At 36.6% G+C, this 16734-nt stretch overlaps 1 protein-coding gene across 1 annotated transcript in view; it reads right to left on the bottom strand.

The window, feature by feature from the left end:
- The window catches only part of smad5 (SMAD family member 5), a 64549-nt gene that overhangs the window by 29791 nt on the left and 18024 nt on the right, over nt 1–16734 (bottom strand). The window contains exon 2 of the mRNA XM_060837229.1: nt 3229–3897. Coding sequence (XP_060693212.1) covers nt 3229–3628 — 400 coding nt within the window. The 5' untranslated portion in view covers nt 3629–3897. The remainder of the gene's footprint in view (nt 1–3228; nt 3898–16734) is intronic.

Raw genomic sequence — 16734 nt, forward strand, 5'->3', positions numbered from 1 at the left:
TCCAAAAATGACTCAAACATGACCTTAACCTTTCATCCTGAAACCTACACCCGAAATGTTGACTTCTCAGCCTCCTGATGCTGTCTGGCTTGCTGTGCTCTTCCGGTTTCCTGCTTATCTACCTTAGGTTTCAGGAGGCCATCACTAAGTGCATCATTGGGTAGTGATATTAATCAAAAGATGGCATTGGGAATTTCTTGCTCGATGAGTCACTTTTTGCGTTAAGACCTCGTACTTGCCAAGAACACCTAGTGATGGCCATCTTTGGAACAAGACATAATAATAACATACAGAAAGGATGCAAAAAAAAGGCCCCTAGGGCCAAGAGATAGGATGGCAACTATACCTGTAATCTGAAGAATACATTGTGCTCAAAAATCACCACCTTAGGGTATTAGGTAAAGGCTAGTTATTTCAAAAGAATGAATCACTCCTGTTGAAAGGCTTATGCCCGAAATGTTGATTCGCCTGCTCCTCGGATGCTGCCTGACTTGCTGTGCTTTTCCAGCAGCACACTCTCGACTCTGATCTCCAGCTTCAGCAGTCTTCACCTTCTTCCACTCAGACCAATTATAGTTCACTTTAGATGTGCAACTCAGCCAGGTTAGCTGACAGTTGCTTAGACAGCCAAAGTGCATCTTCCTTTCAGGTGGCAGCAGTTCATACTGGAGTACAGTTTCATGGTGCCAGTGACTCAGTGATCCACTGATCTAATTCTTATCTGTGCCTAGTGACCAACGTCAGGCACTTTTCATAACTTGAACTCTATTTGCACCAAGACATTCAAACAAACATACATAAGAGCGAGGAGGTTCATTGGACAGCAAGAATATAAACTCAGATCAAAATATACATTTTTTTTTACTTAGCCTAGATTAAATATGAGTGCTTCAAAATAATCAACTTTTAATGTAAACTACAGACTGAAAATGAACACGTCCTTTGTGGTTAGATACTCTACCACATGGGCTATTTACATATTCGGGAACAAGCATTTAACAATCTGCTGAAAAACTTTTTTTTTCAAAACAATTCCATTACTTTCCTAAAATTTAGTAAAAGTGACAATTTTCCATCCACAGAGCAAAACACCATTACCATCATATGGTGTCAAAAGAGAGTACAGAGGAACCTCAATTATCCGAATCTTGATTATCCAAAGAAGATTTCAAGGTCCCACAAAAATGTTACATCAAAGAGGTAAGTGTATTCAATTTACCTGTACTGAAGATGATGTGAAAACGCTGGCAAGAACAAAGAAACACAAGCAGCTCAAGCGTCAGCAACTGGATATTTTTTAGGTAAGGGTTGTTACACAGCCCTTTGCAAAAGTATTTTATAGTATTCCCAGCACTTTACCAGGCTGTTCATTTTTTTCAAAATGGCCGAGAACGTAAATGCACACGTGAGGCAAGACTGAGTTCCTAGAAACTGATAGTGGAAATGGTCTTGCAATCGTAGAAGACGTATGGGACCTTGTTTAATGCTGGGATTTCATCATAAGGGCTTAGTTCTTCTCATTTTAATCTGTAATTTGCAGACTGCAAGGATTAATTTATTTAAATGGCAGACTCATTAAAATTATAGATTTAAACAAATTCTCCGGTACAGCACAGCATTCGATAAGTATGGCTTCCCCTGTTTAAGCTAAAATCGATGGTCCGAATAATCAATTATCCGAACTAAATAGTGCCTGCCCATCTCATTCAGATATGAAAATGTGTTGCTGGAAAGGCGCAGCAGGCCAGGCATCCAAGGAGCAGGAGAATCGACGTCTCGGGCATGAGCTCTTCTTCAGGAAGAGGCTCATGCCCAAAACTTCGATTCTCCTGCTCCTTCGTTGCTGCCTGGCCTGCTGCGCCTTTCCAGCAACACATTTTCAGATCTGATCTCCAGCATCTGCTGTCCTCATTTTCTCCCTCTCATTCAGATATCTGAGGTTCCTCTATATACAAAAAAAATCAGTGACCCAACAAAACAGCTACTTCCTGACAACTGTTTTCCAATTAATTTTTAATGGCAAAGTCTCATACCTTCAGAAAGCTCTACAGATACAGCTTTGTCCTTCAACACCTATTTGTTATCTATGGAATGAAAACTGGCTAACCCATCCAATTTTCAGACACTGGGAAGTATCACAGCAATCTCAATCCTCTCCTCAGTTCATATTCAGCTACATGAGCTTTTTTACATTTGAAAAGAACTACAGTTTATATCTGCAGCACACAATCTGTGATTATTCCCCATATAACAAGAGTACTTTTGTTGAAAAAGCTAATTTCACAAGGACCAGAAGCAAGCATAAGACCATAGTGATCTGAATGAACCAGAGCAACATCTCAGGGCTGCAAAGTCCAAAGTTTCCAAACTTGTATGCAAAATGTCAAACAATATGCATTTATACTACATTGAATTATTCTCTCAACACGTGATACCTAATGACAATACATTCTTTTACAGGATGTAGGTATCACTGGCAAGGCAGCATTTGATGCCTATCCATAATTTCCCTTGAACTGAAGGGCATGCTAGGTCCCTTCAAAAGGCCAACCACAATTCTGTGGCTACGTAACTGTGCACAGTCCAGACCTGGTAAGGATGGTAGGTTTCCCTCCCAGAAGGAGATTAGTGTGCCAGATGAGTTTTTACATCAATCAATGACAGTTCACATTGTCACCACCTCAAGAGACCTACTTTCTGCCCCAGATTTATTTACTGAATTGAAATTTCACAGGTGTCATGATGGAATTTGAACCCATGCCGCCATACTATCAACCTGGCCATTTAAATTACTATCCCAGCAACATGACCAATATGCCATCTGTACAAATTAACCACTGCATGCATGATGTTTGCACACAGCAAAGTATATCCTGAATGTGTAAACTAATTTTCCAAAGCAAAAACGTGGAAAATTAACTATCTAAACAGAAACAAATCTGAACACTTACATATATCTATTTATTTTTCCAAGGGTCTTTCCAAATGAATCATACTTGGTACCTGTTCCAGACATTTCCATGACTCCAAGATGTTGGCTAAACACTGAGTTTCCATTTTTATTTGAGTACTTTTAAACAAAATCTATCAGAGCAACATATACATTTCCAAATAGGCAAAGTCATTTGATTCCACTATAACATTTTTATTTTCCCTCCAAGCCAACAACACATTCAAATTTAATTAACTAAAATGTATCAGAAATAATAGTACATTTTGAATACATACCAGGACTTTCCACTCGCTTATAATGATAAGGATTGATACAAACTTCCTTCTGTTTCGATCCAAACGGAAATTCGCAAATGTCTAATGGCTTCAGCTCATGATGACTTTGAAGATCTGGCCATCGCCACACACGGCAATAAATGACATGAGGCAGGCCTTTCCTATGAGATACCTGAAGTCGCCCATCTAGAGATCGTGGGATGGTAACACATCTGCTTGGTTGACCTGGACTGCTCAATGCCTTTTCCAAATCCTCCATGGCCCCCTTTTTCTTCTTCAATTTTTTTACTAGAGCATCAACTGCTTTCTCTGCCCATTTTTCTTCTTCATCCCCTTGCTTCCAGCCCAACAACCGTTTTACAGCTGGGCTAGTAAAGGAGAACAAGCTTGCCATCGTCATTGTGAAAAATAAATGGCACAAACACAAGCATGCAGAAATGTGCTTCCAAAGCAAGGTCTGCAGCTGCAAGCAGCAGTGAACTGATTCAAAAGACGAGGACTCAGCTTTAGCAAAAGGAAACCTCAAACATACAAAATAGCATGAGAAGTTTTCTTTCTTCAGTCGTCACAATTGTTTCTTTAGCAGCTGACAATTTAAAATCACAACATCTCAGTACTGGTTTCCAGACTGCTTCCTCCGGCAACAGCTCAGGCAAATGAAAAGCCCACCTGCAAGAATGTCAAATGGCAAAAAAAAAGACAAGTTAGTCTGAAAAAATAAACAAAAGATCAAATGCATTTCATTACAGATGCTAAGCAATACTTTCAGCAACCACCTGCAAACAGCCAGATATTATTTTGGGAAATGCTGCAAAATTCTGTAAGACTTCAGAGAAGCAGACAGCCACATGGAATGCCATCTACTTCAGTTTTGATTTGCCTGTGTTCAAAGTGAAGACTGCCTTGTAAGTCTGGATATTTGCCCAATGTAGTCTGCTTTTAACAATTGTTTGCAGATCAAAAAAAACAAACATAAATCCATCCAATGTTTAAGTTTTTGTTTTAAAGAAACCTGGAACTTTTCAGGGGATTTTTAAATTCTATTTTTAAGATAAAAGAAAATAAGTCAGAAAAATTAGCATGGACATTTGGCCTCAAAAATCAATGGAACTGAATTTATTTTGACCATCAAACACTCAAAAACAAAAAAACTCAAGTTATACCAAAACAGGGTGCAAAACTGGACTCACTAACCAAAGACAAACCCCTGACCCACCTTAGTACAAGGTCCTACTTACAAAGCTTTTGTATTTGTGGTTTTAATATACTGTACCAGAAGCACAGATGCCTGGCCTTCAAGTTACTCTGTTAAAAATAGGTATAAAATATTTAAAATCTTAAGGTTACGAGAAATTGAGTGATTAGAATTCCACTGATTTATAAAAATTATTGATCTATGAAAGGATTTGTATAAAGTTTGGGCTCTTCTACACATTATGATGCTATAGATCCCTTTAATAAATCAGTTTCAGACTGCATAGAAAATTACAAAGATACCGAAAAGATGTGAGACTACATTAAACTATCAGGCAGATACAAATGATATCCAGTTTATCTCATTTCACCTAGCAAAATGATACAGGATGCATAAATAGTGTTTATCAGTGACTATTGCCAAACATTTGCCAAAATTTATGGTCAATTCATAAATTAATCTTTATCACTCGCCATATAAACATCATGTCTGTAAATACACAGTTTTCCCAGTATAAAGAATACTTTAAAATTATTTCCTTCAGACGTATTAACATTGATATGCACCGCCTTCAATAATCATAGCCAGCTGTAACAAATACTGCAATCCTATGCCCCACAGTAAGTGGAGTGAGATTCCGGTTTAAAATGGATGCATTTTATTTTTGCGTGGTAGGAATTCTGATATCCGCTGCAGTGTTTCAAATGACAAAAAGCAACTCAGCCAACAAACTGCTGTGTTGGAGGCATTAGGAGGCAGGAGAAGCAAAAGGGTTAAAAAAAACTATAAAAATAACCCAAAATGATGAGGTGATAGGGAGACGATGGTGAACTGCAAATTAGTGACAAATGCATGGAAATTACAATATTCTTTGAAAACGCAAACTGCACTGAAGGAAGTGATGCAGTACTTCAAGAACACAAGTCTTCAACAGATAGTACAAATAATAGTTGCTGATTTAATCTGGCGCAGCAAGTTATAAAATAAATAGCAGAAATTCACAAGGTCCTGAAACAGTAGCATTCATCTTTATTTTCGTTTATTGTCATTTTTTGTCAAAGAAAATTAGTCAATTGAGTTAGATAGAAAGCTACAATCTTAGAAGGCCCTTGCCCAGAATTCTTCTTTTTTCAAATATCAACATAGTACCTGCCCAAACCACCATTATAAATTCAATGTGCTTGAAGCCAAGACAAAAGCTCTAATTAATATCAGGAAAAAAAGGCAAAATAACAAGGCATGCAGTTTATATTTTTGTTCCATGTCACCAATCAACTTTCTTTTTTCTCCTCCCCATTATTTCTGAAGATGATCAGTTCCACAATTTCTCCCATACCTGGTCAAAGTACTATCTTTCAATGAGGCTATACAGGACATTGGTTAGTCCACATTTGGAAAGATGTTGTGAAACTTGAAAGGGTTCAGAAAAAAATCTACAAGTATGCTTCCAGGATTGGAGGATTTGAGTTATAGGGTGAGACTAAATAGTCTAGTGCAATTTTCTCTGGAGTGTTGGAGGCTGAGGGGTGACCTTATAGAGGTTTATAAAATCACGAGGGGCATTGATAGGGTGAATAGCCAAGGCCTTTTTCCTGGATAGAGGAGTCCAGAACTCAAGGGCATAGGTTTAGGGTGAGGGAGAAAAAGATTTAAAGGGACCTAAGGTGCAACTTTTTCATGCAAAGGGTGGGGTATGTGTGAAATGAGCTGCCAGAGGAATTACAATATTTAAAAGGCATCTGGGATGTATACGAATAGGAATGGTTTAGAATAAATGGGCCAAATGCTGGCAAATGGGACTAGATTAGTTTAGGATATCTGGGTCGGCATGAACGAGTTGGACCAAAGGGTGTTTCCATGCTGCTCATCTCCATGACTTTATGTAGAAGCGAAATTAATGATTAAAACAAAATTAAACTGCCTAAGTAAATTAACAGTGAATGAATACATATCAAACACAAATTAAGAGTAAGATACATCATTGCCAAAAAATCTTTAATTTCTAATTTAAAGCAATTTCAGAAGTAGCACTGGAAAATGGTGAAAGCAACAAGTTCTAAAGTTCAGGAAAATATTGACACTATTCGAAGCCATTACATTGAGGAACATTGCTTTTAACATTCAAATGCCACCTGCAGTTATTGAGAACTTTAACCCAAATATTGTCTAGCAACAAACTAACATTTTTCATCATTATTCAATCAAGTCTGCCTAGAAAGAAATTTACTGCAGACATTTTTGGGAATTATATAGCTTTGCGAACATTATCTTTTTTAAAAAATTCTTATATATTTCTTGTTCGATATGCATTTGTCACACTGCAACTTCCTATTAAATGTAACAGCATAAATGTTCAAAATTAAATTTTGAAATCACAGGTTTCTGTTTTTATTAGCTTGGACTTGAACTAAAATTAACTTTAGACCCAAATGTTTTGTGCTCTGCAGAACAACACATTCTCAAGCAACAATGATCCAGTACATTTACAGGTCACTAATTTCAAGGAAGCTCTTATGGTGATATGACGGAAGCAATGTGCCGTGCCACTGTGTTGATAAGCAATGGTAAAATCTGATCCGGATTCCTTTGTGAATTGCTGCACAAGTCTGTATGAACAATTAAAAGCTGGCAGAAGGCACATGTGGAACTTGGCAAAAGGATGTCTGCTGTAAAGATGTTTCCTTTGTTGCTACTCAGGCTGACAAACAACATTGTTCCCACAATTAATATCTTTACCTTTTTCAAAACTATTCAACAGCTGATAAAAAAAATCATGTAATATTCCCACATTCAGCTGTAACACATGAACAGCAAACATCACTATAAATATCACAAACTCACTCTATTTTTAAGAATTATCATCTTTATCAAATCATTCTTCATCTTATAAATAATTCTTCATATTAAAAACTACTCAGCTATTTTACAACACAGAGTAAACCTGGAGTTGAGGCCATGGAATTTAGTTAATCATCCCTTCCTTCCTAAACTCCCTCCACCTAGAGTTCATCACAAAAGGGAATTAAATATTCCTCAGCCTTAGGCTGTTCCAAAGTATCTGATAGCTGATGAATTGATTTGTGCTCACTGTTAGGTACAACATTTACAACAGCAAAGTTTCAAAACTAGCAGTGAGATAAATCATTAGTGGTAAGGAGGATAATGGAACATTTAACTCAAAAGATACAATTTTAAAAATATCTAGAAACCGAAAATATAAGCATCTGCAGAAATTTTAAATGCAACATTATGTTTAGTTAATTTTACTGAATGCCTTGAAGCAAAGGCAAATAAAGTTATGTCACTGACACATTTTCAAAAGGCCTTGTTAAATTATGGAACTAGCAATTTGGATATAGAACTGGCTCAAAGTAGAAGAAGAGGGTAGTAGTGGAAGGTTGCTTTTCAGACTGGAATCTGTGACCAGCGGTATGCCACAAGGATCGGTGCTGAGTCCACTGTTTTTATATAAGTTGTATAATATAAATTATAAATATATTATATATTTAATATAAATTGTATAAATTTATATAAATGGTTTGGATTTGAACGCAGGAGGTGTGTTTAGTAAGTTTGCAGATAACACCAAAATTGGAGATGTAGCAGACAGAGAAGGTGGTTACCTCAGAGTACAATGGGTACCTTGATCAGATGGCCGCAGAGCGGCAGGCGGAGTTTAATTTAGATAAATATGAGGTGTGGCATTTTGGAAAGAAAAATCAGGGCACAACTTGTATAACTTAATAGTAAGGTCCTGGGGAGTGTTGCTGAACAAAGAGACCTTGGAGTGCAGATTCATAGTTCCTTCAAAGTGGAGTCGCAGGTAGACAGGATAGTAAAGGCAAGGTTTGATATGCTCACCTGTATTGGTCAGTGCATGGAGTATAGGAACTGGGAGATCATGTTGAGAGTGTACAGGACATTGATTAGGCCAGTTTTGGAATACTGCATTCAATTCTGGTTTCCCTCCGAGAGGAAGGATGTTGTGAAACTTGAAAAGGCTCAGAAAAGATTGACAAGGATGTTGCTAGGGTTGGAGGGTTTGAGCTGTAGGGACAGGTTGAATAGGTTGGGGCTATTTTCAGTGCAACATCAAAGACTGAGGGGTGACCTCACAGAGGTTTATAAGATCATGCAGGGCATGGATAGGGTGAATAGACAAGATCTTTTCCCCAGGTTGGGGGAGTCCAAAACTAGATGGCATAGGTTTAGGATGAGAAGGGAAAGAGGCAACTTTTTCACACAGAGGGCAGGCGTGTGTGAAATGAGCTGCCAGAGGAAGTGGTGGAGGCTGGTACAATTACAATATTCAAAAGGCATCTGGATGGGTAAATGAACAGGAAGGGTTTACAGAAATATGGGCCAAATGCTGGCAAATGGGACTAGGTTAATTTTGGACATCTGGTTAGCATGGATGACTTAGATCCAAGGGTCTGTTTCCATGCTATGCATCTTTGTGACTCTAAATCACCACAATGCAGACTCCCAAGATTAGAACATGCAAATTCAGAAGACAAATACTGCAATTGAAAATAAACTGACTACAAAACAGAAATCAAAGTTAGGGTGACAGGAGTGTTATTGGTGGCAAGGTTAGTTAGTCACACTGGTAAAAGTCAGGAAGTAATATTCCAAACGGATTGCTGCCAATATCACCATGCAATTAACTGATTCATACTCTAGAATCTTCTTAAATGCATCTATGTTAGGTCAATTGAAATTGGTGTTTCACTTCCAACCATTCTTTGGGTAAAGAATTATCTGCTGAACTTCCTTTTGGATATATTAGTGACTACCTTCTCTTTATGATTATAAATTCTGGCCTCCCCTGTGAGTAGAAACACTATCTGTCTGGCCACCTTATCAGATTTTTTCATAATCTTAAAGACCTCTAACAGGTCACTCTCAATTTGGAAACCAAAATTTTTTCAGTTCTGATATTATGATAGTAAATCAAGTTCTCAAGGCTTCTGTATCTCTGTTATATATTGGAATACATAAATCACCCTGTGTAAGGTTAACTCACTCAAAAACAAAAGAAAACAAGTATTTCGGGTATATTTCTCTAGAAAACAAATAAAGGTGGTTATATTAAGCTTATATAAATCCTTACCTAAACAACACGGAATACTGTATACAATGCTGATCTGTATATAACAAAAAGGAAGCACCGAGGAAGGTGGAAAAAGATTTACCAGAATGATACCAAAGTGAAAACCGCACCAATAATGTACACATTTCATACATGAACTTTTAAAAAACTTTAAAGATGATCTCTTTAAGATGTGGCTTGCAGCATAAATGTTAGACAGGACATCATAATGAACTTGCAGTTCTTTTTGAAATAAGCCATAGGATCTTTTCCATTCATGGAAGATGGCAGATAAACTCATTTTAACAGGTCATCCTTTTGTACTGCACTCAACTGTCAGTAAGAAACACTACAGACAAATTACTGTCTTTATTTTCTGGGCATACAACTAGGATAAAAGGAGAAACTGAAAAAGCAAAACTAATTTTTATTTTAAGTATTCAATCAAACTTTCATCAGGAAATAAGAATCCAAAGTTGGTTTCAAGGCCAGAGCTTGCTCAGCAATTAACGAAACTTTTTGCACAATTAAGTTTCTTACTGGCAGATTAAAGTTTAACATTTTAACATGAAAATCATCTTTTAAATTAAGCATTATACATTAAAAACCTTAACTGGATATCTGTTGATTGCATCTGTGAAGACCACCATAGGTATTGTGTGGTGAGCTGAGTACCAGTGAAATCAACATCTAATTCCCACATCTAACGCACACTGACATGCCAGAAGTTGTCAATTTTACACAGTAAAGAGTGCAAGCACAAGATTTTTACCATCATTCCAATTACGATGAGAGAGGTAATGTGCAGTGCTTTAAATTCTGTTTTACTTTTTCAGGACAACTCTGCTAAAACAAACTGCAAAGATAACAAAATCAAGTCTTCTCACTTCAGTTTTTCTTGTTAATCCTTCTCATCAGATTTTGTCACTTCCATCTTGCATCTGTCTGGTTTTTTTTTGCAGTTTTGCTCTTATTCCTTTTTTACTATGGTTCGCATTCCCTTTATTTCCTGTATACTTAACTTCTCCTTATTCTACTGTGCCACCTGAAATTGGATTGACTAGAGTTATTTGAACCACCTTAAGTTTCTCAAGTTGCCAGCAGCAAGTCAAAAATCTGACCTACATTCACATACATGGAAAACAGGTAACAAATGCATGCATTTAGATGATACAAATGCTTTTAAGTTGAAACAAAGGCTTGGGGAGTCTTGCAGCTCATGAAGTACTTTCAAATATTTGAAAATATTCACATTCAGAGGTGACAAAACATCACATTTATTCTGGTTTCAGATCTGCCGTTGACACATGTTTGAGTATATTCACAGAAACAGTATAGTGCAACTGGGTTGTTTATTTTCCTGAAGACAGACACAGTTCTTCCAGCTTGTTCATCTTTTTCTAAATAAGCTACTTGTAACTCTATCACTCTTACCATCACCTAAAACAAGGTAAGCCACATCAAGTTCTGAAGAAAGGTCAGTGGACCAGAAACACTGACTCTGCTTTCTCTCTACAGATGTTGCCAGACCTGCTGCATTTCTTCAGAAATTTCTGTTTTAAGCTAAATCAAGACTGTCTCGAGATCAAACGGAGTGAGAAGTGCCTGAAAAAGTGTACTTTAGCCATATTAATTTTATAATACATAGGCTAGTACTGTGACTAAATGGTATTTGACTTTAAGAGTCCAGTGCTGGTGTAATTTCAGGCACTGTTTGATATTAGAGAGGTAAAAACAGGGGGAATTTTTGTGAAATGCATGCAACATCAACATTGGCCACATTGTAATGTGTTAAAAAAAATGAAATGCTGATAAAAAATCTCTTTGCTCAAGGACATGAGCCACTTCTGCAGCATAGTAACACAATCACATGGTTAGCTATTCTGCCCCTTAAATGGATCATAGCAGATCTGCATTGCAGCTCAACAAAAAGATGAAAGTAACTTAACCTATCTCTCCACACAAAACTAAAGCAAGACCTGGTTAGAATGCAAGCTTGTTGTGACACATGACATTTAAATAACACGAAGTGCAAGGTAAAATCCAAAAAGAAAGCACAGCCTCTGTACATGGCTTAAACAGCAACATCTGCATCTTAAGGGTTTACTGACGGGATAATCAACTGGCCTAGCCATTACATGGGTACAAGAGCCACACAGGTACTTGAAATAATAGATCTTTACAAATTGACACAACACTAACTATCAATATTGGTGAAAATAATTAGCATGAAAATTCAGCAACCTTTTGAAAACTGAAGCATTAGACAAACACTAACATGAAAGCAATACTGAAAATTTTCAATAATTAACAGCGTGGCAAAAATTCAGGTCATGAAACATATTTGGAGAGCAACAGAGGTAATGTTTCAGATTGACGACGATGCATCAGAATAGAGACAACACAGAACGTAACATAGGTTTTGAGGAAGTGAAACAGATTACAACAGGATCTGGACCAGATGGGCCAATGGGCTGAGAAGTGGCAGATGGAGTTGAATTCAGATAAATGCGAGGTGCTACATTTTGGGAAAGCAAATCTTAGCAGGACTTATACACTTAATGGTAAGGTTCTAGGGAGTGTTGCTGAACAAAGAGACCTTGGAATGTGGATTCATAGCTCCTTGAAAGTGGAGTCGCAGGTAGATAGGATAGTGAAGGCAGCATTTGGTATGCTTTCCTTTACTGGTCAGAATATTGAGTACAGGAGTTGGGAGATCATGTTGCAGCTGTACAGGACATTGGTTAGACCACTGTTGGATTATTGCATGCAATTCTGGTCTTCTTCCTATCAGAAAGATGTTGTGAAACTTGAAAGGGTTCAGAAAAGATTTACAAGGATGTTGTCAGGATTGGAGGATTTCAGCTATAGGGAGAGGCTGAACAGGCTGGGGCTGTTTTCCCTGGAGCGTCGGAGGCTGAGGGGTGACCTTATAGAGGTTTACAAAAATTATGAGGGGCATAGATAGGGTAAATAGGCAAAGTCTTTTCCCTGGGGTGGGGGGAGTCCAGAACTAGAGGGTATAAGATATAAAAGAGACCTATGGGGCAACTTTTTCACAGAGGGTGGTATGTGTATGGAATGAGCTGTCAGAGGAAGTTGTGGAGGCTGGTACAATTGCAACAATGGCAGGTGGGACTAGAGTGGGTTGGGATATCTGGTCGGCATGGATGGGTTGGACTGAAGGGTCTGTTTCCACGCTGCACATCTCTCTGACTCTAACTGGGGGCTAAGAGAAAAACACAATTGAAGGATAAATCAAATGACAAAAGGTAAAAGGAATAGCAACGATTAAAATAAAGAAACAAAAATATGTTGATATATATGAAGTATGAATGACTGCAGTTGTCAAAATGCAAAGTGCATTTTTATTAAATACTGCTCTTTTTATTAAATTTTGGTATGAAGAATGAGGGAAGACAAAAGCTGCTAACAGAATATAGATGACGGAATCATAAAACAGTTGGGACTAACCAGATTGATTGCCAAAAGCAGCATAGACCCAATGGGCATGATGAAACAATATTTTACAAAAGGAAGCTAAGATTTCAGTAAAAGAAATCAGAAAACCAAAGCAAAGAATCACCGAAGCTTAACGATGCAAAAGGTCATTCAGCCCACTGTGTTTGCACTGACTCTTTGTTATTAAACAAAATGGAGGTAGATCACAGAAAAGTACTTCATTCATTTTTCTTTTACACATTCTCCAACTATTTTTTCTTTCTTTTCTGAAAACTGTGGAGACACAAACATTGGATGAAATACCATAATGTTTTGTATGAAGAATTGAATTAATAAATGGCATTATGAAAGGCGGAGTTTTACTATGCCTAAAATTGTTGAATACAGTACTGACTCCTGAACACTGCAGGTGAAGTGCTGTTCCCTGATCACAGGATCATTATAAAGCAAAATGAAGCCCACAGCAACAAGCTAACGTTAGGCCTAACGATAAAAAGCTTGGTAAAGAGACAGGTTTTAAAGAATTTCATGCAGTAGTAGAAAGTTGGAGGGGTTTAGGGAGGAAAGCTAACATTATAATTGTAATTATGTAGCTTCAACATTATTTAGAAACTAATGGAAAGAAAACATATAAGCAGCAGTTTGACAGGATGCTACCACAATTTGAGCCACTGAAATGTCTGTCCTTTATAGAATCTGTATTGACTTTGTTTTAGCAAATAAATGTTAACTTATTTATGTTAACCAAGCGTATAATCTTGACAACATTGCAATGATAGTTTTAATGTTTTGTCCACAGATTTAATGTTTTAAACACTAATGAAATAGTTTAAGAGTATGCACTGATTAAAACTAAAGGGCAGATTTACCACAAGTTCTTTCCCCAATGTTAGGAACATCACAAGGTTGGATACTACATCACCAAGCTAAAACAAATAGCATGAGAATTTACTTTAGCATGCAGCAATAATATGGAAATTGGCTTTTTTAGTGAATTGCAATACCTTCAAACTGATTAGCAATTCACCTTTTCACATTGTAATTAACAGTGAATATAATTTCATTATTGTACTAAATTAGATTTGTAAACATTATATATATTAATGAGGAGAAAAAAAATGACTGCAATACTAATCACCAGTACAACACAGAAGAACAGCATAATAAATGGGGAAACACAACTTAGGTAAATTAACAATAATTACCATAACCTAAGCAGGCCACATCATTCAAGGACAAGCAAGGAATATGTGAAGAAAATTGTTCTTCCAAGTTTTATACTCTGATAGCAACTAAAATGAAAGGTGAACATGTGCAATATGAATATGTAACTACCTTGTACTGAATTGCATATTTTGGATATAAGCATGGCAACATATTCTCATGTATACACAGACACGCACTTTGGAAGTACGGCCACAACTTTAATTGACAAGATGCACTGCTTTAGCAGATGAATACTGATGGGAAAAAAAATAATGTTGTGCATAAGGTATGCATTCATTGACTAGGCATTTTTAAAAAGCTGACAGTCTCAAATCAAATATCAAGGAATTCTACCTATAAACAGTAACATCAGCTGCCATTAAAAGTAATGCCTTCAAGCAATGACACTGCCATTATAATAAAATTGCCAGATTGCCAAGGCCTGCTATTTTAAATATGATTGATATTGAAGTCAATGTGGCTTATTTGGCTTACAATAATTTAGTTGTGAATATATTCAAGTGCAAAAACTGATCCAAAAAGGCAATCAAATGGTAATATAACAGAAGGCATGCCGATCAAAACAATGAGAAGTGCTCTAGCAAAATAAACTTCTATACACAAGTTTTCTGTTAACTTATACTCATTACATCAGAATTCTCCATTTTATAATAACTTAGAGCACCATTGCTCCTGTACCATGTATTTCAAGCACATGAATTATTCAACGTCTTACAACAATACGATCAGATTTGCTGAACCACATTAACGGGAAGCAAAGTTTCATTTTCCAACAGCCAAGTCTTTTGCTACAAAATCAATACAAGATTACAATAGGTCAGAAAATACTGGAATTCTTGCTTTTACTATGACTCCTCCTGGGAGATCACATCAGAGAACCAGTGCATTATTTATAAAGGCTAAAAATTACATCTCCCTTTGGGCTTTGCTTACATGCAGATCTTAATATCTTCAGATCACAAATTTTTTTTTGTTTCATTGTGCCGGTATTTATTCTCATTTACTTCTTCTCTGCAAATAGTTAACGATCGGTCAACACAAAACCTTCAGAACCTTTACTTCCGAAGAAGGGTCACTGGTCCTAAAACATTGTCTCTGCTTTCTTTCCACAGATGCTGAGTTGCTTCAATAATTTTTGTTTTTGTTACCTTCAACAATTCTTCCTTCATAAATTACTATCTTTATAAATTCTACTTAATACTAGTTTCATTTTAAATTGTTTAATTATTGCTTAGAAGCCTCCCCATATTTCATTCAACAGCATTAAAAGCTGTACTTTATCCTTCTCACATTGTCATTTAATGATCTGACAAATTTGCATCTACAATCTCCCACACAGCAAATTTCTATATTCCTATAAAAAATTCAAACATTAAAGACCATCAGATTAAGTCTGGCATAGGCATGAACAGTAAACTTTGAACACGTGCAAATACTTAGAAATGTTGTTTAGGTAAATCAAGCAACATTAAGTATGAGGAAATCATTAGGAAATGTAAAGAGAGGGAAAACAATCCAGTTAACTCATTTTTCTTAGAAAATAGGTTGAAGATAGTCAGAGCAGAAAAGAATGATTCTTCAGTGAAAAAGTACAGGCTACTGGTTAATAGTGTACTACCTTGAACAGCTATGAAACAGAAAACTCAAAGTTAAGGTAATGACGAATACAAATAACAAGAGGTTCCTACTAAAATCTGTGACAAGATATCAGTATATATCATGAATGACTACAGACTGTGGTATGAAGCATACAACACATGAAGTTGCTTCTCACAGCTGGGCTGCACAAACTGGAGAAATGCACCATTTTTAAAACCAGGTACCAAAGGCTGCTTCAGAAAACCTATTTTCAGCAACCACACATCAGAATATTAAGCTTCCTTCAACAATCAGTGAATGATGGATATTTAAGGCTAGCTGAAGGGCTCAAACTAATTTCATTTTTTTAAACAAGGCATAAGGAAAATCCAAATTAGAACATCCAAGAGCACAAATTTCTATCAAGCTTTTGCCATCTCTGGAAAGGTTAAGGACTCAAGAAGATGGGGTCTTTTGCCTTGATATTAATAGTTATTTTAATAAAGTAACATTCAATGGTGAGTGACAGTTGGTAGACTTGCATGAGTGGAATTTAGAATGTGGATTTGAAACTTATGCTTTACCTCATTTAGGAAAACAAAAGTTTGATTGAAATAATTTACTGCCTTTATGAATCTCTCTGAAGTACTCAAAGCAATCGATCCGAATTCCATACTCTTCATTATTTGCTCCTTTGCAAGGCTCATTCTCGGCCATCTATCACAAATGTTCTTTAGAACTGCAGTAAGGTTGATGGGAACAATATCAGAGACATATGATACCAAAAAGAGTAGAACAGGATAGTTTCAGATTTGTTTACACTGAACTGTACAAAGTCATTGTGTATCCTGTAGGACAATGTCAGATTGGCAGGTGAATTATAAGTAGCGAATCAATTGATCAAAAGTGGTGCAAAGATGAGAGTTGGATATAACTGAAAAAACAAAAGTTT

Source organism: Hemiscyllium ocellatum, chromosome 16, assembly GCF_020745735.1.
Source record: "Hemiscyllium ocellatum isolate sHemOce1 chromosome 16, sHemOce1.pat.X.cur, whole genome shotgun sequence".
NCBI classification, from domain to species: Eukaryota; Metazoa; Chordata; class Chondrichthyes; order Orectolobiformes; family Hemiscylliidae; genus Hemiscyllium; species Hemiscyllium ocellatum.